At 40.9% G+C, this 26,464-nt stretch overlaps 2 protein-coding genes across 5 annotated transcripts; one reads left to right on the plus strand and one right to left on the minus strand.

The window, feature by feature from the left end:
* Window positions 1-2,744: 2,744 nt before the first annotated feature.
* Window positions 2,745-11,226, minus strand: THAP5 (THAP domain containing 5). Of its 4 annotated transcripts, none has more exons than XM_037888504.2 (3): window positions 10,901-11,226; window positions 8,810-8,999; window positions 2,745-3,724 (listed from the first exon to the last, which is right to left on the minus strand). In XM_037888504.2, the coding sequence occupies exons 1-3, from the start codon at window positions 10,981-10,983 to the stop codon at window positions 2,768-2,770; spliced, it is 1,230 nt and encodes a 409-aa protein (XP_037744432.1). In that variant the 5' UTR covers window positions 10,984-11,226; the 3' UTR covers window positions 2,745-2,767. The 4 variants fall into 4 exon arrangements, with proteins under 4 accessions (XP_037744432.1, XP_037744451.1, XP_037744441.1 ...); XM_037888523.2 differs by lacking the exon at window positions 10,901-11,226 and adding an exon at window positions 10,466-10,621; XM_037888513.2 differs by lacking the exon at window positions 10,901-11,226 and adding an exon at window positions 9,150-10,333.
* DNAJB9 (DnaJ heat shock protein family (Hsp40) member B9) lies at window positions 11,186-20,625 on the plus strand. The gene is made up of 3 exons (XM_007052657.4): window positions 11,186-11,323; window positions 16,353-16,580; window positions 18,140-20,625. Exons 2-3 carry the CDS (start codon window positions 16,364-16,366, stop codon window positions 18,574-18,576), a joined length of 654 nt encoding a protein of 217 aa, XP_007052719.2. The 5' UTR covers window positions 11,186-11,323; window positions 16,353-16,363; the 3' UTR covers window positions 18,577-20,625.
* Window positions 20,626-26,464: the final 5,839 nt, after the last annotated feature.

A 26,464-nucleotide genomic window follows, 5' to 3' on the forward strand; every position in this document is an offset into this window, starting at 1 on the left:
GGAAACTTGGCTTGTGAGTTGCTTGTTGGCTAGTTTTTGGCTTGTAGCTTCTTGCTTGTAGTTTGTTTCTTCTATTTTTTGATCAGCTCCCGGCAAGGGGGCGGGGGGGGGGGGGAGAAGGGAAGGGAGAGAGTCAGGGGTGCACAGTGGGCCCACCATAGTCTCAGACTGCATGCCAGAGAATCTAATCACAGAGTGTTGGGGTTCTTAGGGATTGACTTGTTTTGAAATAGAATTAGCTTGATTTTTGGCTTATTGTGAAAGTCAGGGTGCTTATTTACTGCGTGAAATTTGGCAACTGTGATTTAACTTATCCCCAATCAGTTAGCAAAAGGTGCTTTTACTGGTGTAGGAATATGATCACAACCACTGGTATATGGCATTATGCCTAGTACTTTTGAAAGACTCCTCCTCTGATAGGGATCTCTGGGTGGCACTGGGTTCCTGGTGGCACTGTTGCTGCTCACCTCCCATTCAGCTGCATAAACCCCAATATACAATTCTTGCTTGTACAGTGGTCTGAAAAGGCTGTGAAGCATGCACGCAGAACCTGAGCCTATCCCAGGGGAACTCCCCCTAGGTGTTCTGAATATTTTCCTCTTACAGTTGTGTTTATATCCATCATCTCTTCAATGGAGATTATTTAGAAAATCACTTCCTCCACCCAACTTCATTCCTGCATGCCTATGGCAACATCAACAGCTTCATTGGGCATACAACATCCCCAGCAGTATACATTTAAGCAGCAATGGGCAGACATCTGATTGCCAATATCTCCAGTGCTTAGCAAAATAAAAAAACACAAAGAAGGGTGGAGGCAAAGTAATAGTATACAAGTACTTAAGAGGTTTAATTTGACATTTACTAAGGCCTTGTCTACACTACCGCAGTAAGTCGACCTAAGTTACACTACTCCAGCTATATGATTAATGTAGCTGGAGTCGATGTAGCTTAGGTCAACCTACAGCGATGCCTACTCTACACTTTATCGACAGGAGACGCTCTCCCATCGATTTACCTTAATCTTCTCATTCCGGTGGAGTACCGGAGTCAACCGTAGAGCGCTCTGCAGTCGATTTAGCAGGTCTACTGAAATCGATCCCTGGTAAGTATAGACATAGCCTTAGAGTACCACTGTCAATAAGTGAAAGAGTAAACAGGAGTGCTACACACAGTATATATACTGGGTTAATAAAACTACTTTAGAACTCACTCCCCCCACTCTCCCAAAAAAACCCACTCCCAAACCCTTCTTTTAAATTCTTAATATTTCTCCCCATAAAGTGCATCAGGGCAATATATGTTGGACAGGGCACTATTTATTTCAGCAACTGTTACTGATACATTATCATTCAATGATGTAGCTCACAATTTTATTCACTAAGTGAACCAGGTTATTCAGTATTTCCATGGGTAATCAACTTTCTTATCACCCAAAGCAGTTAAATGCAATGTATCAGAATTATAGCAGTTAGTGTAAACTGTGATTCCATCTCCCCCAATTCTCAACCTTATGTAGCACTAATCCTTGAAAAGTAAGACCTTGTCTACATTACAAAATTAAGTCGACCTAAGTTAGGTTGAAGTATAGCCACTGCAGTAATTATTGTACTGATTAACGTCCACACTATGTCCCCTGTCGGTAGTGAGAGTCCTCGCCAGGAATGCTTTCACCAATTTAACTGTGTGGAACCGCCCCGCCCCCTCCCCACATGGCAGCCTCCAGCTACGCTTCTCATGGGGGTGGAGTTATTAGGTCGGTGTAGGACGTGACACATCAGTAGGAGCAACATTGTATTGTAGACACTTACAGAGTTAGGTAGACATAAGTTACCTTACAGAAGCCTAACTCTGTAGTGCAAACCAACCCTAAGGAGTAGCAGAATATTAAGCCACATTCTGCCACTCTTACTCACTACTATCCACACTGCAAATATAGTCTTCTTTTCTTCAAGGTACAGCTAAGGTATTAATCAGGACGATAACTGTGGTAGATTCTGGTCTGATGCTGGTATTTGAATAGAGGGTTGAAAGTATTTTGCGTCAACAACTTCTTTTACTGAACAAAATCTAAAACTTTGTCTTTTACTAGCATAGAAGCCATTATTCAAAGTGTTGTGCGTATTTTAGTATCGTGAAAATTAGGAGCTGTACTGTGTTGTCCCTAATGTTCAACTAGAAATAATGTTCTTATTGAAGAAGAAAGGGCAAACTTTGTTTTATTGTATAAATGCAATTTTAATTAAGGTCAACCTGTACAAAAAGCTATTAGAATGAATACTAAATGAGGATATAAACAGCAAACATGATGTCAGCACACAATGTATATTATACCTCCCAGTTTAAGAAGCAGTAACTCTAAACTGTTCTTACTCATTTGAGAGGGAACTGGGACAAGTTGACTATAACTATTTATTATGTGCCCCACATAGCTGTGATCTCCACTTGGTTTGTACTGAACTGTGAGGCTTATAAATTCTAGAGAAGCTTGAATCTGAGAAAGTTCCTCCCATTTTTATTCCACAACTTTATATTTTATTTTAGATGTTCCTTTTATTCTGCTCATTTATGATTCATGTTTGTGGGCAATAGTCTATCACTGGGCTTCAGTAGAATGGATGACATAACTCTTTCAAGAACACCTGTTATATAGCATTTTTGTGTTATCATTAATATGGCATCATGGAAAAAAAGATGTATCATTTATATATAAGGATAATCAAAGAGACTAAAGAAAAGCCATGTTAGAACACCGATTTTAAAGATTTTATTGAATCATAGTCACTTCAAATGTTGTGAAACAATTTTCTACAATCTTGAGCTTTTCTTCAGAAAGCAGGTTTTCCTGTTTTAGTTGTCCAATAAGAGCTTCCAAGGATTTGAGCCTACCTAAAGTTTTTCTTTCCTGTTTTTCAAGGAGTGTTATCTTAGAATGCAGCTTTGCAATTTTTTGCCAGAGATGATCCCTGTCTATGTCTTGTCTGCAATACGAATGCTCAGTTTGTAATACTTCAGTTTCACCATAATTGTTTATATATGCAGATTTTTGAATTTCTATTTCTTCCATGTCTATGAACTCCTGTTTAATAGGCATGAAAGAACTACTTACCATCGAAGACTCTTTAGAACACTCAGCAGGTACAATGATAGCAATGACAGATTCGTTATTTCCATTAAACTGTTCGATAGTTCGTGTGATTGTACTGAAAAAAATTGCGTTTTCACTTGGCTGTACTTCCACAGAGCAGACTGCAATATGTGAGTTAGGATTCTCAGCTAGATGGTCAATAACTGGCCCACCCGCATTTTTAAATTTCAAAGATGAATCCAGGTATTCAGGATCTGTAACTTGCAGAACCGTGGCTGTACAACTTAAAAGATTCTCTACCGATGTAGGAACATTACTTGCTTCTATGTTCTGGACAGCTTCTGCCATTAAAACAGGTGTTTGTTGAACATGCCGCTCAGATGAACTAAGAATTATGGTGCTCGCTTGCAAGTTTTCTGTATTCTGAAATGGCACTTTCTTTTGTGGAGGTTTGCTCAGGGTTGATAAGCAAATTGCTTCAGTGTTTTCATCTAGCCTTTCTGCAATTGTGACACTTTTCTTTGGCGAACAAGGTTCAAAGGATGCAGATACATTATCTGACTCTGCACACACACGGATGTCCTCCCCATCCTCTGTTTTTATCTCTTGTGGCTTGTGCTGAGAAGGGTCTTTTTCCTGGAGGAGAAATGACACCTTTTAACTATAACTACATACAATGCACAAAAGTTTCCTCATTCTGTAATGTGCTATTAACTATTTTTTGGATAATCACAATTTTTTAAAATATTGCTCAAAGATTAAACCAGTAATTTGCCAACAATCCATATATTTATCTCCAATAGAATGTTTTCCTTAAACTCTGTATACCACCAGAGGCACTCTCAAGTATTGGTCTAAAAAACTCTATGTAAAATACTTTTATAAACCTGGAATTATTTTATAATTCTTCATGTAAATTGATGACACATACAATAGAAACAACAAGTTGCCTTTCTCTGACAAACTGGTTAGCTTCTCCTATTCTATCTCCAAACATGTTATTCGATACAAATTAATGATTGAGTATGCTGCTTTTCCATTACTGAAGCAGCAAAGCAGAAAATCCTGTTTTTTCCACCTAATGTAATTCAGTGGACTGATGGTTCTTTCAGACAACTGCCAAGTGACTTTACTTTTACAGAAATTTAGTACAATGGTAGAAAAGAAACCTAGATCTTCAGTGCATAAGTAACTGAAGTGGGTTACATGGATGTATGTGTGCAACCATGCATATGTGGTATGCATGCACATCTACACAGGTTTATTTTTAAATATAGAAGCAAGCATGGTGTTGAAAGTTTGAACATTTCATAAGGATGGAGACATTTCTTTTATGACTCATGGTAAGTTAACAAGTGGAAAGATCTTACATTGATACTCCTTCTGTTTTTATCATCATCATCAAGGCCTGCGCTTCCCTGGCTACTACTCTCTCTTCTCCCCATCTACACAAATCACCTCTCCCCCACGTTTAGGATTAAAATCTAAATAAGCTTTCTGATATGTTGGTCATTAATATAAAAATATACTAACGTTGTGTGGTATATTTTTTCAATAGGTTTGATTTTGAAGAGGGTAAGCTGTAGAAGTTGTAGTCATGTTAGGCCAGTAGACTAAGAATAAAAACAAAACAAAAACCTGTAAGCAACTTTAACTTTGCTCACTAAATATAAAAATAAGACAGGCAAGTATTAATAAGAATGTGGGGACAGGATGTAAAAATGGTGTGTGGTGAAAAAAGACAAGTCATTCTAAAGTGTACATTCATAAAGATATGCCTATGCCAGACCACCCATACTGTTGACTGATCAACCTGTTCAGTGTTTTCCATGTCCTTCATAGGTAAGAATTAAGTAGGAGTTCAGCAGAGTGACATGGGTTCCATTGCATTCCAATTTAGTTTTGTAACACACTTCAAAATTTAAAGGATTGAAAAAGTTATGGAAATAGCAAAAGTAGTTTCCCTACCTGCAGTGCTATCATCTCTAAAGTGGGTACCTAATGCTCAGTCAGTCCTAGAGATTTAAGAATACAGGGTAGCTCCCTTCCTCTGATCTACCAGAAGCTGAAACAGGGCTTCTTTGATTGAATTGCTGAGGCCTGCTTCATCTGTTCAGAGATGAGAAAACTGAGAAAACACCCAGATTCTCTTGAAATTCTAACCTAAGGTTCTACCAGAACCACAGCTAGGCTGGACAGAGAGAGGGAGGGAAAAAAAAACAAAAAACAAAAATCTCATCAGGGTAGAGCACTCACAAGTAGAGCTTTGAGGAATCCCCATTTGTTTTGTACCGAGACATAAGACTGAGCCTCAATATGTAGCTGCAGTACCTCAAGCATGTGAGCAAGGGAGCTGTAATATGGTTTAAGGAATAAAAACTCAAAACACAATCTCCAAAGTATGGAATGAAGGCCCATCACTATTTGACTGATTGAGCAGTGGGCATCCATATAGGAGCAGAGATATCCTTCATATATACATGTTTTCCTTAGGCTAAACACACATCTCAAGAGTTCTAGTGCCACACTGGCCTTCCTCTCAGTCAGAACACCTGTTAGTAGAACTAGGCATTGGACCCTATGAAGGAGAATCTAGGTTTTCATTAAAAAACCTCCTAACCCTTGTCTTTTCCATGATAGCTTTAAAAACAAACACAAGCCAATGTAAAATGATCACTAGTGTTGAAATGAGCAATCACCTAGGCTCCATTTCTGCAGCATAGGATCTTAATTATTTTCCCATTCACATATATTTTTCATGTAAAAAGGTCAGTTGAGTTTGGGAGGTGTCCTAAAGAATCACCTTGCATCTCTAGGAGTTCATGAGAGATGCACACTATACCCCCGTGAGATGCTCCTATAAAAAAAATAAACAAGGTCTGGGAGTCGGGACATACGTGCCTAAGCATCTTTATGGATCTGGCCTTCAGATTCTACAGTAAGTGGGGTCATGCAAGTGTCCGGAACAGCTGCCACATACAGGCAGTGAAATGAACCTCCATGAGGTGCTGGGGAGGAGGAGGAAGCATGCAATATTAAGAGGTATAGTGCCTTGAACAGAGGTGGAATTTTTTTTTTTTTTTTTTTTTTTTTGCCAGTGACGGGAGGGGAATATAAAATTGATGCTTTCCTCCTTCTTGTTTTGGGGATTCCCAAAACACAGTTTCATCCAGGGAATGTTTCATGTATTGCTGACTGGGAAGAAGCTACAGGGAAACTGTTGTTAAAATATTGGCAGCATAACCTCAAAGTATTCGTACAGCTTTATAGATCAATTATCTACGTAACATCTCCTCTGTAAAGATTGTGATTAGACTATCAACACAGACATAAAAAAGGAAGGTTATGCTTCTGCTAAATGCAAATCACTACCTTTCTCTCCCTATAGTTAGCAACAAACTAATATTTAAGCAATAATTATTTGAGGCAAGAACCATCTTTTTGTTTTGTGTTGTACTGTGCCCAGCATAATGGGGTTCTGCCCCATGAGTAAGGCTTTTTGCAGCTATGGTAATACAGAAAATAATAATTTAATTCCATAAAGATTTTTAGATCATCCCAAAAAATTACTATTACTGTGTCATGAACTGCTGGATTTTCTTTCCATATTTTTAAGAAACTCATCATGGTTTTCATCCTAGAGAGTGAAAACCTGTTTATATTAAGTTCACCTGCAATTCAAGGAAACCCATGCTTATTTCTGGATTTCATTTATTATATTTTAAATATCAAAAGTCTGTGTTAAATGTTTTCTTTTTCAATGTCAAAGTAGCTAGATAGACACAAATTTCAGTTTTATAAATTAAGCTACGATGGAGACTAAATATCCATCTTTGTACCCTGCCTCCAACACTTCTCTCTACTGGATGCTTCAGAGAAAAGCAGTAAACCCCTGTAGTCTCCTTCAAAACATTTATATTAAAAACACTACTATGATATATGTGAAGCACTGGGTCTTTACCTGACCAGTTGTATGGCAAATGTCTTCATGACACAACATGGGGATCAGATGAAAGAAGGTTGATAGTCCTTACAAATTTTACTCTGGATAGTTTAAAAGCAGATCCCAGTTGTTATTCATACAAAGTGTAAAACGATTCTGTGTCCATTACCATTTACAGGATGTAACCATTTTTTATACCTCTGTGTAAAAGGAATACCTGAGAAAGCAACTCGTGTTGGAAAATTTTAACTAAACAAGATTTGAGTATTATACTTCTGAAAGAGCATATGAAGTTGTTTTGCTGGATCATATTAAAGATGTTCTGTATTAAAATCACAAATGAGTTTGATTCCCCACAGTTTAAATTCCAGGGTATTATTAATTAAGAGGTCTCTTGGTTTTTGGTTTCTTATTTTTACTGTTTCTCTCCCTCTCTGTGTGAAACTTGCAAGCTGCTAATTGTGTTAGTACATCCTAAGACAGAGTCTGTTCTCAAAGCAATACTTTGTAACAACAACTACTAACACAGAGAGAGACTCAAAGCGATACTTTGTAACAACAGCACCCAGAGACTCCCCGCCCTTTTGTTGTATTCATCTCGCTTTGTTGACAATCGTGATTAAAATAGAGATAGAGGATGTATGTGGATGGATGCTTGGTGTGGATAACTGAATGATCAGGGAGGTGCCAGCCTAAGAATCCAGTGTCCATAGGCCGAAGAAGGCGTCAAGTGGAAACAACCAGAGGACCCCCGGAGGGCAGACTGGAATCCACCCCACAGCCTCAAGGATGGGAGAACCGAAGAACAAGATAACTTCTGGCAGCACGGAGCCATCAGGAATGTGCCATCTGCTGATTGATTCAGCAACAGCATGATGACAATTCTCATAGACTGGCATAGGAATAAATTCCTATAAAAATAGACTCTAGAAAGTGAGAACTTTGGGGTCTGATTCTGCAAACCAACTTCCAGGAGCATCAGATATGCATCTGACAAGGCCCTGCTCCCTCCTCGCATCCAGGCCACCTGGTCAGTGGCTTGGCACGAGCAACTCTAAGTCTGGTAACTATGACAACAGCCTTGCAGAACGTGTGTGTGTGTGAATGTGTGAATAAATATGAAATTGAATGGAATGTTATAGCTATAACTAACTGCTTACTATGATTCTTTCTGTATTCACAATAAATGTGGCATTTTGTCTTATTCCCTTTAACAAGATCCTGCTGGTTTTTATTTTATTGGTATAACAAAGTATACTGAAGTTCTAAAAAACTTATGAAGAAGCCGATGATAACCCATTATGGTATATTATACTGTATAAAGCAGTAACTGCTTTGCAGGGATATGCCATGAAATACACAGCAATGAAAAATAGCAATATTTTTATAATTTGAGCCTGGACTCCTGATCCTTTAGTGAATTTTACATTAGAGAGAGGAGAGTCAAGAAAGGAAAGACATACACATGCTGAAACTGAAAACATTTTAAAAAGCTAATGTTTTTATACCATATGAATACATTTATTGTTAATAAGGTGGCCCTGACAAAATTAGCTATTTGAAACAAAATAGCAGCTGTAAAAGAAACATTAGTATTTGGACAGAAATTACCTAACAGCAATACTTCCAAGATTGGGTCTCAATCAAAAGTATGAAACTATTAGATGTTCAAAAGAAAAAAATTCCAAGTATTACTTTGTATGTATGGTTTTGAAAATTATACTATACTAATATCCAGCCAACACAGCGTTGTATTAAATAATAAAGTGACACATTACCTGATTATCAGGCAAAGAGAAAATAGTTGGTATTGCAGTATGTTTCAAATATCGAATTCCCCATCGCACATCAAGAGAGTCAGGGGTAAAATGGTCACTGCACAGGAGCTGGTGCTTACTGGGAGTCCACGTGTCACGTTTCATATTCCGCAACCATTTCTCAAGTCTTTCTTTATCATGAAGTGGAAACCTGGTTTAAAAGATTCGCACAAAATTAGTTTTATACTTTTTTCAAATGAAATCTCTTCATCTCACTCCTTAATCTTCCCTTACACAAGAATCTATCCTAAGTTTTTATATAGTGCTTATAAGTACTAATTCTGGTAACCATGAAACTTACATCTAGATAATCATGTGTGGGGAAATCTTGGCTCCACTGAACTCAACGGCAAAACTCCCACTGACGTCAAAGGTGACATCCTGGCCCCAAAAAATTCTAATATGGGCTGATCTGGGAACCCTTGTTCAAAAAACAGTTTCCAATGAAGGCCCTGGGAATACTTGCTTCAGGAGAAAAGTAGGAGGATGTGGTCCTTATTTTGTTTTAACAAATAAGCAAGCAATTCTCAAATTATTGGATTCCACCTATTACTTTAATTTTGTTTTAATTATATTTCTCTTAATCTATTTGAGCACATTCCTAAATTTGGGTTTTTTTTAATTCAAAAAGCCACTCTACTAGTTTAGGTTAAAAAATAATTGTATAAAATATAATAATAATAGTGTTTGTCTCCCTTTCCCCAAACGTTCTTTTGCAGTGATGTGAACCCAAACAGTAACACTGATTAGTCCATGAGATCTAGAAAGTGAAAGACTAAAAGCTAATAAAAGGAAACTGACTAGAGTAATTTTTATCATCCAAATTAAGTGAAAAGGAAAAGAGAGCACCAACAGTGGCAGGATTTTTTTAAAATTTGTTTTTAAAATACTGTTATGCAAAGTGACAGACAAACCCCAAGGGAAACAGAATGTAGGGGAGGGCTAAACAGAAACAATGTAAGCAAAGCCATGAAACTTGTCTAGTGAGTCAGTTTCCTGCCTATCACATCTGGAAGTTCATAGATCAACCTTCATAGATCAAGTTCATAGATCAAAATCAGTCTTATCAATGGCAGTGAAAAATATCAATGGCACTAAAAAAAAGGTCAAGCATTTCCACGTACAGTAATATTATCATTCAGCGCAACCTCAGTTCACATCTCTCACCAAAAAGACACGACAAGATAACAAAAAGGTTAGGATTCTCAGCTCCTTAAATATCTCTTTAGTTTTGACATGTAGCCAACTATAATACACATATCCAATCACTGTCACACTCAAACCACAACCTTGAGGTTGGATGTTAAGGTATAAATGGTCACAGGGTGTCCGGGGGATGTGAAAAGTACTGTAGATGTCAGTAGTGGGGTTGGGATGGGTGGCAAAATTCATCAGAGCCTCCTGGCACCTGCTGAAGACCTAGCTAGTCTGGAGCCTTTTTGCAGAGTCTACAGCATGCCCCAATCCCAGGGGGCAACCAGATCCCCAGCCTCCTTGGGCTCACCCTGACACAGACCCACTCCCCGAACCCCCTTCTCTCCCCCCCCCCCCCAGCTGCTTTTAATAACGCTTTCGTGTCCGTTTAATGTTTTACTCCGTTCCTAGCTAAACACCGACCGGGTAGAACCTCTGTCCAGAGGCGCAGCAAGCCCCGAGCTGGCCTGGGCAACGAGCAGAGCGGGGCTGAGCAAAGGGAGTTGGGGAACTGGAGCGGGTAGGGGCGCACTGCAGCTCCCAGAGCAGCCCCCCGCCCCGGCCCGGCCGGTCCCCCCCCCGCCCAGCAGGGCTATGAGGAGGTTAAAGCACAGGGCCTAGAGCCCATGGACAGCAGGTCCTGCGCCCCGCTACAGAGACCCCCCCAGCGAACGCCTGGTGCGGCCTGGGCCCGAGGGAGGCGAGGAGCGGGCTGAGCGAGGGCGCCCGGCGAGGCAGGCAAGGGAGAGGCCCCGCTCCCAGGGCGACGGGCCCAGCACCGAGGGGGTGCGAGCGCGCCCTGGGCTCCGGCGGAGCGTCCCCTCCCGCCGCGGGACCGCCCGGCCGGCCGGCACTCACGGGTAGAAGCTCAGCTTGCGCTGGTCCCTGGCGCTCTGGCCTCCCCGGTTCTTGCAGCAGGACGCGGCGCAGTACCGGGGCATAGCGGGCGCTGGAGGACCCAGCCCGAGGGGGAACCATACACGCAGGCAGCGGGGCGCGGGGATCGCCGAGACAGCGGCAGCCCCTGGACGCTCGCCCCGACCGCCGCCCCACTTCCGCTTCCCCAGGCCTCTGACCCCCCCACCCGGGTCGGCTCATCAGCCGGAAGTAACGTGACTCTTCAGGGTTCACAACACCCTTCCACGTGCACTAACGCGGCGGTGTCACGTGAGATAGGGCAGCCAATAGTGTAGCGCTTCGTGTAGGATTCGATCTATGGTTGCGGCCGCCCTGGTCGTCCGCTCAGAGCAGGAGGAGAGGAGCGCGCGTGCGGGGCGGGAGGTGAGCGCAGTCGTGAGGCGGCCACAGCGCCCCGGCTTTTGCGTTGGGGCTGGTGGAGGGAGGCCGGGGGGGAAGGTGTCGGGATTTCTCTGCTCTTTGGGGTGGGATGTTTTTGTTTCAGGTCACTCTGATGTTTCTCAGGTTCTCGGGCCCTGCTTTTTATTCTCTTCTCTTCTCTCCTCTCCCCCGGGAGGAGGGTGTGTGAAGTGCTGAGCTCCCCTCGGTGTGGGGGCATCTGTGCTTGTGTGGTGCTGCGCTGCTGCCTTGGCATTTGGACACTGGGTTTATTTAAAACTTTTTTTTTTTTAAACAGGGTCGTGTCCAGTCAGTGTAATGAGGTTTAATTTGGCTAGGAGGGCTGTGAGAAAGGTGGGCTGGGGGGGGGGAGAGGCAATAGCCTCCCCTCCCCTCCCAGACTTCAGTCACTTGTCTCCATGATGAATTCTCCAGAATAATAGTAAACCCCATAATTTTATTTGCATGGACATTATGGGTGAGGTTTGGGGGGGTCAGCAACTAAATGACCCCATACAAACTGCAGTGGTCTTCACAGGTTCCCCCTAGCATTGAGGTCAGGTTCTCTCACTGATTCTCTTTCAAAATCACAAGACTGTTTTAAGGAATTGTATCTGATAGCTAAAGCCTAATAAGGATTTTTTTAATTAACTTGAACATATTTTTTTCTAACACACTTAAAAAACCAGAAATACTTAAAACAGTTTAAAGCTCTGAACGCTCCCATGTAACGTTTTCATCCAGATATGACAGCATTTTGATAACTAGCACATGAGGGAGGGAAAGTGAAACTTATCTGTCTTTCAGAGTCCGAACTGAAATGAAAGAAAGGTATGCAGAATAAATGGTGACAAGTGGGTTTTTTTGTAAAATAATTGCTATAATAAAGGTACTGATACGAAATTGGATTTAAATAAAGCTTTTTGTGCTGCCAAAAAAAATGCATCTATTTTACATAATGCCAGGTTAGTAAATTCATATTGTAGTAAAGAAAATATACTGTTAGCTGTTAATAGTTAGAGCTAATCTAATATACAGGCCTTGCTAGTGTTTTGTGATAGCCTTTTGTCAATTAAAGTACTTTTAAACATTAGCCATTTTCAACATTGCTTTTAAGTCTGAATACCTTGGGGATGTTGAAACAAGCTGAACATTGCATAAGGTTTATATTGTTAGAAATAGTGTTTTCGGGAACTTTGTCTAAAACATTCTGAAGAACAACTAGTTTAATCTGAACTGGGGTATCTTTTAAAATATGACACAACTTCAGTGTTATTTTTCATATAAAAATGCTTTACAACTTCTATACAAGACAATAGACAATATGTAGTATAAAACTGTTTTGCAGGAAAGAGTAGTTTAAAATAATTGGAATGTGTGCATGTGGTAATAATGCCAGTATACAAGTCATAGAAGTTGAGAAGCTTAGGTGGAGTGAAAAGATTTGAAGGCAGGAATGGGGTGGGGGGGGTAGTTTGCAGCAGTTTTTGGGAGCTGCAGGAGTGATTTCTGGACGAACTGCCCTTCACTAGTGGGAGTGGATAGAGTCAGATGCTAGAATGAGCAGGGGTGCATAGAGTCTATCTATGAGAGAATGGGGCAATCTTTTAAATAAGGAGGGCAGTTTTGAAAAGGATACTAGAATAAAGAGGAAGCCCATGGAGGTGTTTAGAGAGAGGCCAGATTCACTTCTGTTTCTGGCTACTTATGGGAGAAGTGCAGCAGTGTTGTACACTTGCGGGTTTTGGGAAAGCTGATTTTTGGAAGTCTGTGGAAGAAGACATTTTAGTGATCAAGGTGTTAAGAAATGATTGGGCAAATGTTTCAGCATAAGTGGAATAAAAGGGTTTACCTGAGCAATGTAGTGCCAGTGGTCATAGGCAGATATGTATAGACAGGGTATGGAGTTTGGGGTTCAAGATGAAATCAAGGTTATGAACTGTAGTGACCAATTGGAGTTAACTGAGGTGGATGCTTGTCATGCTCAAGAAAAGCGTTCCTGATTTTATGGGATTGAGATGAAAATCCATAGGTCCATACCTGTGAAGGGTGAACAGGCAGGAAACACTAAAAGTGTGGAAAAACATGTACAGATTCATAGTATTCAGTGTCAAAGTGGTAAAGTTTGAGATTAATGAACAAGGGAAGAGACTAGATGTAAAAAAGAAGAGGGTCTAGAAATCTTGCTGTACTTGTACTAATATATTTAGTATTGAGCAAGAGAGATGCCAGAATGAATTGCACACTTCGTGGCTAAATACACTGATCAAAATACAGTTCCATTTTGAGACTAGCCCTTAGAACACTGACACTTGGCATACTATCAGCCAAGCAAATGTTTAGGAGGGCATCAGAGCATACAAATAGTATTGAATATACTTTCAGTATTAGTAGTCACTGAAAAGATATAAACTATTTCATATAAACTGATATATATAAACTGATATAAAGATATAAACTGTTTAGGTCTGATTTTAAGTTCAAAACCAAAAGGAAGCCCTCTATTTATTTAAATACAAATGGGCCTACAAATCAAGTGCGGTCTTGTTACAGCTAAATATTGGGTTTGATCTTTAGCCATGAATTTCTTTTTATGGATATATGCTCTTCTTAAAATCTTTTGTAATCAAGAAAATCCACAAAACAAAATTTGTGTATAGCAAATGTTTTATGGGCCCGTATTCTCCAGAAAAAATCACAGCCATCAAAGCCATACAGACAGCATTCTGACTTATTCAGGGGAAGTAGAATGGAGCTGTCATCAAGGCAAGAAATGTATTGGACCCATGCTCCGATTCAACATTTTCCCTGGCTGAGTTAGTCAGTGATGCCCAGGGAACTAGTGTGTCCACTCCCTCACCTAATCCTGCACTGAGATGATATATTTATTTTTCTGAGTATGCTTAGTGCAATCCCCTGGCATTCTGCTGGCTGGATGAAGTCCAACTCTATCTTTGGGCACTCTATGTCCTCACTACATATCTTGGAAGCTTCTCCTTATTCCAAGGGACATTCAAGTACTAGATAGTTAGGCTTCTTCTTGAAAGGATTCCTAGTATGCTGACTAATTGAATATAGCATGTGCCTGTTTTGTAATTGGTACTGTCTTTTTAACATTAAGCTTTTCTTTTAAAATGACTATGTGTATTGTGTACAGATTTACTGGTCATCATTTCCTTAACCTGGCACTAGCTTGTTTTTTAACTCCAAACTTTTTATCCGTGTATCTGATAGATTGTACAGTTCTCAACTATCTGATAAATTGATCAACTATTTTAATCTTCACAAATGCCACATGCTGAAAGTTCCCCAGTGCACTTTGATTTTATGTTCTAAAACTGTCTTGGGTCTTACAGAAAGCTTCAACCCAGAGTGAATTTCAAGTGCTCAGTTAACTATTGGTATATGGCAGGTTTCAGAGTAACAGCCGTGTTAGTCTGTATTCGCAAAAAGAAAAGGAGTACTTGTGGCACCTTAGAGACGAACCACTTTATTTGAGCATAAGCTTTCGTGAGCTACAGCTCACTTCATCGGATGCACAAAGTGGAAAATACAGTGAGGATGTTTTTATACTGTACACAGTAGCTCACGAAAGCTTATGCTTAAATAAATTGGTTAGTCTCTAAGGTGCCACAAGTACTCCTTTTCTTATTGGTATATGGGGGGCTTACACATCTAACTCCCAATGATACTGATTATAAGTCCTCTATATCAAGAATATTGTAGACTTTTTAGTTATCAAAACTGCATTTAACTGCAAGCCCATCCCATGTTTTTCTTCACTGAGAAAGGACAAATTTGCACTTTGTAATGGGACTCTGTGGCTAGTGGTCTCTTGCTCCACCACAGTAATCTCTTAGGCCATTTAACTTGCCCTTTGAAATTAGGAGTGGGGGTTGGGATTCAGACTTTTCTCTTTCTTGAAGATCAGCACTAGGCCCTGTAGCAGCCCAGTGTGTGTGACGAGAATGTCTTGCTTGGGTCTTCTGCTCAGTAGAGGCAAAAAGAAAAGGAGTACTTGTGGCACCTTAGAGACTAACCAATTTATTTGAGCATAAGCTTTCGTGAGCTACAGCTCACTTCATCGGATGCATGCTGTGGAAAGTGTAGAAGATCTTTTTATGTACACACAAAGCATGAAAAAATACCTCCTCCCACCCCACTGTCCTGCTGGTAATAGCTTATCTAAAGTGATCACTCTCCTTACAATGTGTATGATAATCAAGGTGGGCCATTTCCAGCACAAATCCAGGGTTTAACAAGAACGTCTGAGGGGTGGGGGTGTGGGTGGTAGGAAAAAACAAGGGGAAATAGGTTACCTTGCATAATGACTTAGCCACTCCCAGTCTCTATTCAAGCCTAGATAAGCTATTACCAGCAGGAGAGTGGGGTGGGAGTACTCCTTTTCTTTTTGCGAATACAGACTAACACGGCTGTTACTCTGAAACCTGCTCAATAGAGGCAATGGTTCTTGCCAGTTCCTTCTCAACCTCTTTGGGTAGCTCCATGTTCACAGCTCTTTTCACTTTCTTTCAAATGCTGCTGCTTGCTATCTGGTGACAGACAAGTATTCCTAAAAATGGTATATGTAGCTATTGGACAAAATACAGAAAGCAAATACTGGGCCTTGCAATGAAAATGGCTAGTTAGTGAATACCAAATGTTTGGACCAGGACTGCGGGTGCTGGGGGGCGGAGATGAGGCAAGTGTAAATATGAACCAAGGAAGAAACTATGGGCATTTCTGTTGCAGGTGACAGCGTGGTGTGGAGATAATTCAAATCCCTAAACCCATCATACTGCGTACTGAAAATTCTGCAAAAGGGAGCTTCTCCAGCAAAAGTGAAATTAAACATGGTTCCATCTCTAATTGTTGCATGGTTCCTACTTTTAAACATTATAGACTTGCCTGTTTTAGTTAGCAAAGATGCAACTGAATTGTCTTAAGTTACTGCCTAACTTCAGAGCAAAAAATCGTGACCATTTGTATTCAAGTCTTTTTCTGTCTTTTCTAGGCACTTCAGAAATGGCTACCACACAGTCTGTCTTCACATTTGCTGTCTGCATTTTAATGATAACCGAATTAATATTGGCTAGAGAAAGTTACTATGACATTTTAGGAGTTCCAAAAAATGCATCTGACCGCCAGATCAAGAAGGCATTTCACAAACTGGCCATGAAGTACCACCCAGACAAAAATAAGAGTCCTAGTGCAGAAGCAAAATTCAGAGAAATTGCAGAAGGTAATATAAATTATGTAGTAGTATTAAAGAGGGCTATGGATTGTTTAAGTCTGTGGGCTTGAAATGTCTGTCTGTACTCTTTTAACTTTTCTGTTGGGTTAAAAATTACACCAGTTTATGACACACAGCCTGCTATATCTAGTCAGTTCTAGAATACGGCCACAAAAGTGCTCCTGGTCAAAGGCACCTGTGACAGTATCTTTGTCTACCAGAACTAGAAATGTTAATTTCTGCTGTTGGTAGCTAGAAGTGTCTAGTCTTAAAATATTATGTCTGATTACTATCTTGTTTCCCCCCCCCCCCCCCCAGTTGAATTGTGACGTGATTTCAGTGATGGCTGTCTGTAATAACTTCAGATAGAAACAAATACTTTAACATTTAGTCTTCAAGTGGATCTTTCATGATGCATTTACTAGTAGCTAATTGTATTAAAATTGAAATGAGTGGCAAGGAGCAAGATAATAACTGATACTTAAAACCCCCTTTCCAGTGTCATAAATGTAACCTTATAAGACCATAAAATGTAATTGCAGCTCCACTCTTCTCAGCTGTGTCTGTGAAGCTATCAGTAGTTCCTCTTTTCATGTTCTGTAGGTGCTGTTATTGATTCTTTATTGAACATTGTCATGACAAAAGAGTGCATTGTAATGGCCCAAGTCACACTTCTCTCTAACAGCAGAGTTAGAACTTTCTTTGTGTAGAGTATTTGAAAGCCCTTTAAAAAAAATTAACAAATAGAGGAACAGAAATATGGTTGAAATTGTCCTAACTGGGCAAGGCACACATGTTGAAGTCCATTGTTCTCTTGTGAAGTAGAAATGCTGACAGACCCATACATTTTTTACAAGCTATGGTCCTGGGCCAAAGATCAGGTAGAAACTTCATTTCCTAGTCTAATAAACCTAGATTTGTGTATTGCATGTATCATTAACTTGTTCATGTGGAGCACCACTCTTTTGTTTGTAAACCAACCTTGTTTCCCTACTGTTCTGCATTAAGCACAGTTTGGTTTAGAGATGTGTGCTGCAGTACCTCTGCAACATAGCTTGTTCCTACTGCTTTAATAATTATCAAATGGAAAGTTTTTATCTGAAACCCATCACAGGATGACAGAGTTCCTGTGATAGGAATGCGTTGAACAGTTTAAAGGGAGGGGAAAGCTTGGCTTGCCAAGTCTTTTTACATCTCCTTCCCCCTCTCCCCCCATTTCACTGCCATTTGAAAGAAAATATTTAACTGCTGTTCTTTAGTGCCTGGTGGTTAAAATACTAATTTATTTAAATAGAATATAGTCTTTAAGGATAAAATTACAGGCTACATTTTGTCTTGACTTACTGCATGAGAACACTTGCGTGGTTATTTTAGAATTACATGAATGTTTAGCGAAATTGTGGCTTAACTTCATTACGTGTATATTGAAAGTATCACTTTCACCTGTGCTTGTCATCACTGATGTGCTTGCTGCTTAAAAAAAGAAAGGCGAATGATTTTGACAGGAAGATTTAAATCTGACTATATGTGAAATTCTGACCTAATTTCTCATTTCAATACTTCTGCAGCATATGAAACGTTATCGGATGAGAATAAACGAAAAGAATATGACCAGTTTGGCCATGGTGGAGGACAAGGAAATAATGGAAGCCCATTCCAACAGTCATTTAATTTCAACTTTGATGACTTGTTCAAAGATTTTGACTTGTTTGGTCAAAACCAAAACTCACGGTCAAAGAAGCATTTTGAAAATCACTTCCGGGGTCATCGGGAGGCTCACAGCAGGCAAAGACGTTCTTTCCAAGATTTCTCCTTTGGAGGTGGACTGTTTGATGATGTGTTTGAAGATATGGAAAAAATGTTTTCTTTCAGTGGCTTTGACAATGCACACCAGCACACAGTACAAACTGATAGCAGATTCCATGGATCTAGCAAGCATTGTAGGACTGTCACTCAGCGCCGAGGAAACATGGTTACTACATACACAGACTGTTCTGGACAATAATATTTCCTTTTTCTTCCATATTTCTCTTCCCGTTTCCTCACCTTGATGATTTTCTTGTTTAGTGCTAATATGGAACAAAAACTCTTCTCTGAACTGTCTGATAAACTATTAAAGTATTTAACGTAATTGCGGTAAAGAAATTCTAATTAAACTAATTCTTGCAGCTAAAACATGCAGCAAAATGGGAGATGAGTGCCTCATCTGTCTAGAAAAGGCTGTGTATGGGGGAAATAAATCCCATATTAAATAAGAAATGTTTACCAAATTGAAATATATTTCAATTTTTTAACATAGGAGGAGGGTGTGGGTGTTTTTTTTTGTTTTTGTTTTATTTTTTAATTAAATATTCTTACCTTAATATGATTTTTGTCAAACATCCTATCAGGGGTGTAGACTTACTGATGCATGTATAGCCACATGAGTTAAACTAATTATTGTGAAGTGTTAAACTTACAACTTCCTCTTTTTTTCTTTTTAAAAAAATCCTTATAGACTTAACTTGCAGTATTCAGCTGCTGTAGACTACGTTGTGGGAACTATGTATAATTCACACACAATACAGCAGTGGAAATTCAACTCATCTGCATTTTAACTTGCATGATCAGTTCTAGAAATGTGAATGTAGAACATCTTTAAAACAGTGTAAGGAACCATTGCCTGGAGTTTAGAAGTTTGTATTTCCAAATGTCCTTTCATTGGCCACAAGCCTGTAAAGACTTTAGCATGAACATAACTGTGCATATGTGAGTTGTCTGACTCCAGCAGGACTACTTGTGTGTGTAAAGTTGTGTACATGTGTAAGTCTTTGTAGGATCCAGGACATTATCTATCTAAAAACTAAATATGAGAACCTGTATTATTGTAGTACATACTTACTATTTAGTTATGTCCCCCTGGAAAATGGGGGTAGTGAAAGGTTATTTTATCCTCAAATTATTGCTTTTTAAATTCTCCTCATGATGTTATAGTGAACTTAAACTAAGTAAAATTAGATCCCTATGCCTGATGTGACTTGTAGGTTAAACAAGTACATTTTTGTAGTAAATAGATCTGCAAATTCCATCACAGATTTCTTCATATAAAAGAATTATTGTCCCAGCTTCACAACTTGAAAGGTAAACTCTCTTCTCCAAGTGAATAAACAGCAAAATTGAAAGTCAGACTTCTTGTGGTATTTGTTTAGTTACATTTGGCAATTGAGTCTGCCGTAGTGGTGGTGGCATACTAAAGTTGTCATTTGCTATGCAGCCAGCAATGAAGTCCATAAGCCACTATAAACTGGAAGAAAAACCCTCCATATCCAAATGTCACCCTAATAGATCTCTACATCAGTCCTTGAAGATTTTCTTTGAGTATTAATATAGGACTGACTGGACTTCCATGTAGTCACTGTATCAAACTTCATCTTTTCAGTAAAATGGGTGCCACCCACAATTGAGAATTGCCAGTTGTAACTTAAACTAATGTTTAAAATTACATTTCACTTACTTTGTGAAAACTTACCTTTCACGTTGATTGAGTGAGCAAATTGAGTGTAGGTTGCTGTGTCCTAAATAAGCTTCATCTTTTTAAAAAGCCCTAGACTAATTTTATTATAAGGAAGAGACTTTGCCCTTCAGCTCTCATTTAATATTCCTCCGCTACATCCTCACTCATCGTGCTAACCTTCCCATGACTGTCAATATTGTCTTTTGTTAAATTTCACTCACCTAAAAGCCTAGAAAGGATTTTTGTGTTAAGTGCTTTCTCTTTCATTCTTTGTCTACTTTATTTATAAATTGACTAATACCTCATATTCTGTCTTTATAAAAAGCCAGTAATTTGTGAAACCTTATCAGAATGTGCAATATTCTTATGGTAGAGAGAAATGTGCTTTTATTTTTTGTGCAAGTAGATTTTAATTTTGTTGTGTACTTTAATGTAAATTTCTGCACTTTTTCCATAACATACTCTATATGGATATTAATCCTATGGATACATTTAAGCAAAAATAGCAACTGTCGTTCATACAACATGGGTATGTAAGTAAACAAATATTTACAACTTGAATGCACTCTTGTAAACTATTTTGTCCCATGGCATCAAGATTACAAACATCTTAGTACTGTTTGGGAAAAGCCTCCTTTTCCCTTGGAGAAAAATTGTACACATTAAATGTTGTCATAAAAAGTGCATGCCAGCATAGTATATTCAGGTTGTATATTGCTGAATGCTCATTACTGGTGTAGACTGCTAAAACTCATCCAGGTAAGAGGCATCTTAGTAAGGGAGATGGGAAGGTGTGGGAGATGGTGTGTGGTTTTTGGTTTTTTTTGTTTGTTTTGTTTAGTGGAAAGACTAATAATGTTTAAACCACACTCTAAGGAGTTCTGGTTCTGTTGATTTTCATGGGCTTGAAGTTCCCTACCAGAACCAGGCTTCCACTAAATTCCTTCTCTCTAGCAGGGCCTGAGCTCTTCCTTTTGGCTGTTGACCCAGCCCTCCTGCTAAGGAGAGGCCTTTACCCAAAATTCTCCACCTATCTCAGAATAAAACAAGCCAAAACTATCCTGATTAATTGCATGTGGTACACTTGAAACAGACAGCTCATCACCCTTCTTAGGGTGGGTTTTTGTTGTTGTTTTAAGTGTTTAGTAGCCAACTGCAAGCAACTATAGCACTGTTTCCAAGGATTCCTTTAGCTGAAGGTCAGAAGTAATTTCCCTCCCCAGGTTTAAGACTCCAGTTTCTGAGGACGCTCTAAACTGCTGAGGTCAACTAGAATATGTCCACTTTTCTCAGCTCTCAAAAATCAATTTGTGAAACAATCAACCAAAACAGATGTTGCTAACACCAAGTAGATACCACTTTAAAAAAACAGCCTAGTTTAGCTTACTCAGTTCCAAATTCACTAAAACATATCTGCTTGTCCTAAGAAGCATGTCTAAGTCTTCAAACATCCCATAATTACAGGACTTCTCAAAACAACGTCTTTCACCTGCTTGGGATCTTGGGGAAGAAAAACCCCAAAAGAGGATTAATAGGTGGAGTGGGCATAGATGATTGGGAATGGAAGAGAATTGATAGGGAAGAGAACTAATGGATTGGGGAAGCACTGGTAGAATATTGGAAAGGGGGGACTGATTTGTATTGAAGTGGCCAGTGGGACTTTACATTTGACTTACATGTGTAAATTGTTCAGACTTTTTACTGAACCAATTAAGGCAGGCCTGCACATACTCCTTCCTCAACAAGGCTGCTGTTAGGTCAATGCCTTTCAGAATAGAAGCTTGTGAAACATGCTGATCGCTTATTCAGAGCTCTTGCACGTTCTTTTCCTATTTAATTATAGCATCTGCTTTGTGGCATGCTCTGTAACTGAAGTCCTGATATAACCTTACAAACCCCTGACTTCAGTTACTCAGAAGTTTCTCCAGTTCTCATTTTGGGCTGAAGCTTTTATGCTTGGTTTCTGTCTCTTATGGAAAATCTGTCTATTCATTTGTGTTATGTGAGCGTGAAAACTACATTTTTGTATTTTTTTTTTAAAGTGAACACTTAAAATTTAAAGCTCTGCCATTTGAGCTCATGTGAAAAGCTAGTACTTTATTCACAAATTCAAATTTCATTTCAGTTTTTACTTTTAAAACAATAGCTAACAGAGATGAAGGTACTGTAAACATTTAGGATGGTATTACATTGTCTATGGGAACATATTAGTTTCATGGATGCATTTTTTTAAAGAAAGTGCTTGCTGAAAGTCAGATTGAAATGGTTTATATGGTATGGGTGTGTTTAATTGGGCAACATACTCCTCTCCTAGAAAAAAATTATGGGATAGTGGTTGGGGAAATCCGTGATCTTTTCACTTCAGAGTTTCCTTGGTACGCTTCCCTTGTATATGCGTGGTACTCCCGCTAGAGTAAACTGAGTGGTTCCTAGTCATGATCCTTTTAAAAAGTTTGCAGGGAATTCAGGTTCCATCCTTTTATATACCTCACTTGGGCATATGGGTGCTCCTACACCCACAGTGTTGAAGTGGTTTACAGTTTGGTTCAATGGCTTTCAGCACCCTCATTATATAAATTGTTCCCATCCCACTGCTTGGGGAGGGAAGGGAAAAATGAAGATGTCTCCTGGCCGTATCACAACGTTCCTATAGCTCCTTTCCTGCTAGAAATGCAGTTCCTTGGGCAATCTGTTTCCACTGGCTCTGTACCCTGCAGCCTGTGCTGTACTTTTCTCCTCTGGAAGCTCAGGGGCAGCTACTGTTGCTTCCACCAATTGTAATGGTGCATGGATTTCCAGTAAAATCACGCAGTGTGGAAGGGTACATACATTGAAAAGAGGCTATTTCTTAGCTCTATAGTCTCCAGCTGTTGGTGGATTACCAGGCTGAGATGTTCTGGGGTTAGGGGAATGTATTTTGGAAGTGCTGCTGCTCCTCATTTCTCTCTTGTGTGCTTAAGAGTTTTTCTGACCCATTTGCACATAAGTAGTCGTGTGTGTGTGTGTGCGTGTACGCGCATATGCGTGGGTGCTGGAGATCTTTATATGAAGATCCTTGGCTTCTGCAAAACAGCTGTCAATGCAATCATCCTGATTTACAGTGGCAGAGGCTCTGGGCCTTGTCCTGCTTGTGCGTGTATGCATTCTGGGCCTGATCCTGAGAGATGAGGCACATCTGCAACTCCCACTGGAGTGAGACTGCCAGTAAAACCCTAATCTGGCAGGTGAAGCCAGATGCAATGTACTTGTCCCACAGGGTAGCAGAGAATCCAAATTATTTCCTTGCTTCAGGGATGGGAATGATGGATGTGTTTCTAAATGCTTTTGAATTGGGGAGTGAATTGAACAAGGGGAGGCAGGAGGACATGGTATGGTACCTAGCTCTTCTACTGTCTGGGACATTTTCACCTTTATAGACAAAGAGGATTATAAAGATTAAGGGTGATTAAACTTTTTTCAGCATCGCTTGTTTACAACTGACCCCTGAAGTACATAGGAGAAGGTTGCAGGGAGTTCTGAAAAAAGGGGATAAGACCTATACTGTAGCTTCAACTCAAGTGAGGACATCTAAGAGGGCTTACAAGGCCTTCCTGTGCAGCTGCAATAGGCACTGCTGTCCACTGTTAACACATGTCCATCAGGGAGAAAGGCTGCACACTCTCCCTGGGACCTATCGCTTCAGTGGGGACCAGAGCCAGCAAGAGGGTGAAGGGGCCAGTTCCTGCAGACACCCTCCACTTCAGCAGCCTGCTCAGTGCCTTGAGCTGGTCACCTTGCAGCCCTGCCCCATTCACTAACCTAGCACCTTGGTGTGCCTCACAGGCACCCCTTGTCTGGGACCGAGGGAAGGGCTGGGGGACCACTAATGCTGGGCAGAGGCAGGTGCTCAGGCAGGACCTGTGTGTTACCTTGATTGTCCCAATCACTCCCCACCAAACCCCCGATCTCTGTGGGCGTGGGGCTGATACTCCAGGGGGCCTGACAGCTGTGAATTGTAGTGTGCGGAGGCTTGGAATGGGAATAGGCTAGAACCCTCTAGCTTCCTCCAGTCACCTTGGGAGCCACCACCTCTTGGCACCAGCTCCTTCTTGCCCACTCCCTGACGGCTCCGCTTCACCCTCTTCCACCTGCCAGGGGCTTTGGGCTCCTCCGGCCCTGGGCGGGAGACAGCACCAGCCACTACCCTGTCAACATATACAGTTTGGGGGTGCAACGCCCCCCCCATCACCCTCAACTCTGCCCCTGGCAGGCCACCTGGGACTTTGTTGGGCCACATCCCACAGTTTGGGAATCCCAGACATAAGAAAATGGGGACCTGGTTGTGGGGGTGCCATGATCAATGAGGCTTATACATTAAAATGTTTAGAACAATTCTATAAATTTTTGCCCCTGAAACCTAAAATTGTGGTTAATGGACAAAGATCGTAGAGATGTAACTGTAGCAGGGAAATTAGCAGACCCTCATGTGGATAGTCAGCCTGGGTTTGATAGAAGGGGATCAGAGAACAAGGATTAGGCCCATGCGGAGACCCACCCTGAGGGGAGTGAAGTCACCTTGGAGAAGCCCTGGGACATATCTTTTTTGTTCAATATCTTCATAAATGATCTGGAGGATGGTGTGGATTGCACCCTCAGCAACTTTGCAGATGACACTAAACTGGGAGGAGAGGTAGATATGCTGGAGGGTAGGGATAGGATACAGAGGGCCCTAGACAAATTAGAGGATTGGGCCAAAAGAAATCTGATGAGGTTCAACAAGGACAAGTGCAGAGTCCTGCACTTAGGACGGAAGAATCCCATGCACCGCTACAGACTAGGGACAGAATGGCTCGGCAGCAGTTTGGCAGAAAAGGACCTAGGGGTTACAGTGGACGAGAAGCTGGATATGAGTCAACAGTGTGCTCTTGTTGCCAAGAAGGCCAATGGCATTTTGGGATGTATATGTAGGGGCATTGCCAGCAGATCGAGGGATGTGATCGTTTCCCCTCTATGTAACAGGGGTGAGGCCTCATCTGGAGTACTGTGTCCAGTTTTGGGCCCCACACTACAAGAAGGATGAGGAAAAATTGGAAAGAGTCCAGCGGAGGGCAACAAAAATGATTAGGGGACTGGAACACATGACTTATGAGGAGAGGCTGAGGGAACTGGGATTGTTTAGTCTGCTGAAGAGAAGAATGAGGGAGGGATTTGATAGTTGCTTTCAACTACCTGCAAGGGGGTTCCAAAGAGGATGGCTCTAGACTGTTCTCAGTGGTAGCAGATGACAGAACAAGGAGTAATGGTCTCAAGTTGCAGTGGGGGGAAGTTTAGGTTAGATATTAGGAAAAACTTTTTCACTAGGAGGCTGGTGAAACACTGGAATGCATTACCTAGGGAGGTGGTGGAATCTCCTTCCTTAGATATTTTTAAGGTCAGGCTTGACAAAGCCCTGCCTGGGATGATTTAGTTGGGGATTGGTCCTGCTTTGAGCAGGGGGTTGGACTGGATTACCTCCTGAGGTCCCTTCCAATCCTGATATTCTATGCTTCTATGACTATTCCCCTATATTCCGCACTGGTGAGGCCCCACCTGGAGTATTGTGTCCAGTTTTGGTCCCCCCACTACAGAACGGATGTGGACAAATTGGAGACAGTCCAGCGGAGGGCAACAAAAATTATTAGGGGGCTGGGGCACATGACTTACGTGGAGAGGCTGAGGGAACTGGGGTTATTTAGTCTGCAGAAGAGAAGAGTGAGGGGGGATTTGATAGCAGCCTTCAACTACCTGAAGGGGGGTTCCAAAGAGGATGGAGATCAGCTGTTCTCAGTGGTGGCAGATGACAGAACAAGAAGCAATGGTCTTGAGTTGCAATGGGGGAGGTCTAGGTTGGATATTAGGAAACACTCTTTCACTCAGAGGGTGGTGAAGCACTGGAAAGGGTTATCTAGGGAGGTGGTGGAATCTCCATCCTTAAAGGTTTTTAAGGCCCAGCTTGACAAAGCCCTGGCTGGGATGACTTAGCTGGTGTTGGTCCTGCTTTGAGCAGGGGATTGGACTAGATGATCTTCTGAGGTCTCTTCCAACCCTAATATTCTATGGCATCCGGGGAAAAGTGGTATTCAGTAGGCAGCCAGCAAGGTCACTTTGCCTGGGATTGCTCATTCCGCTCACTAAGCCCCAGTGCAGTGCTGGAAAGGCTAGCTGCACCCCAACCTCACAGAATTAACCATGTGACTGAATCACCAGAGGGAGGGAGTCTCACAGTCATTTCATTGATGGCACACAGTGTTCATGTGAGCCACTCACACCCAAAACCACTGCCCACAAGTCATGTTTCACCCTTCTGGGTGCAGATCATCTGCCAGTGGGAGAGAAAGGTGGTAGTTAATAGGGAGAGAAACTGGAACTGATAACACTAGAG

The sequence above is a fragment of the Chelonia mydas genome, chromosome 1, assembly GCF_015237465.2.
Source record: "Chelonia mydas isolate rCheMyd1 chromosome 1, rCheMyd1.pri.v2, whole genome shotgun sequence".
Taxonomy (NCBI): domain Eukaryota; kingdom Metazoa; phylum Chordata; order Testudines; family Cheloniidae; genus Chelonia; species Chelonia mydas.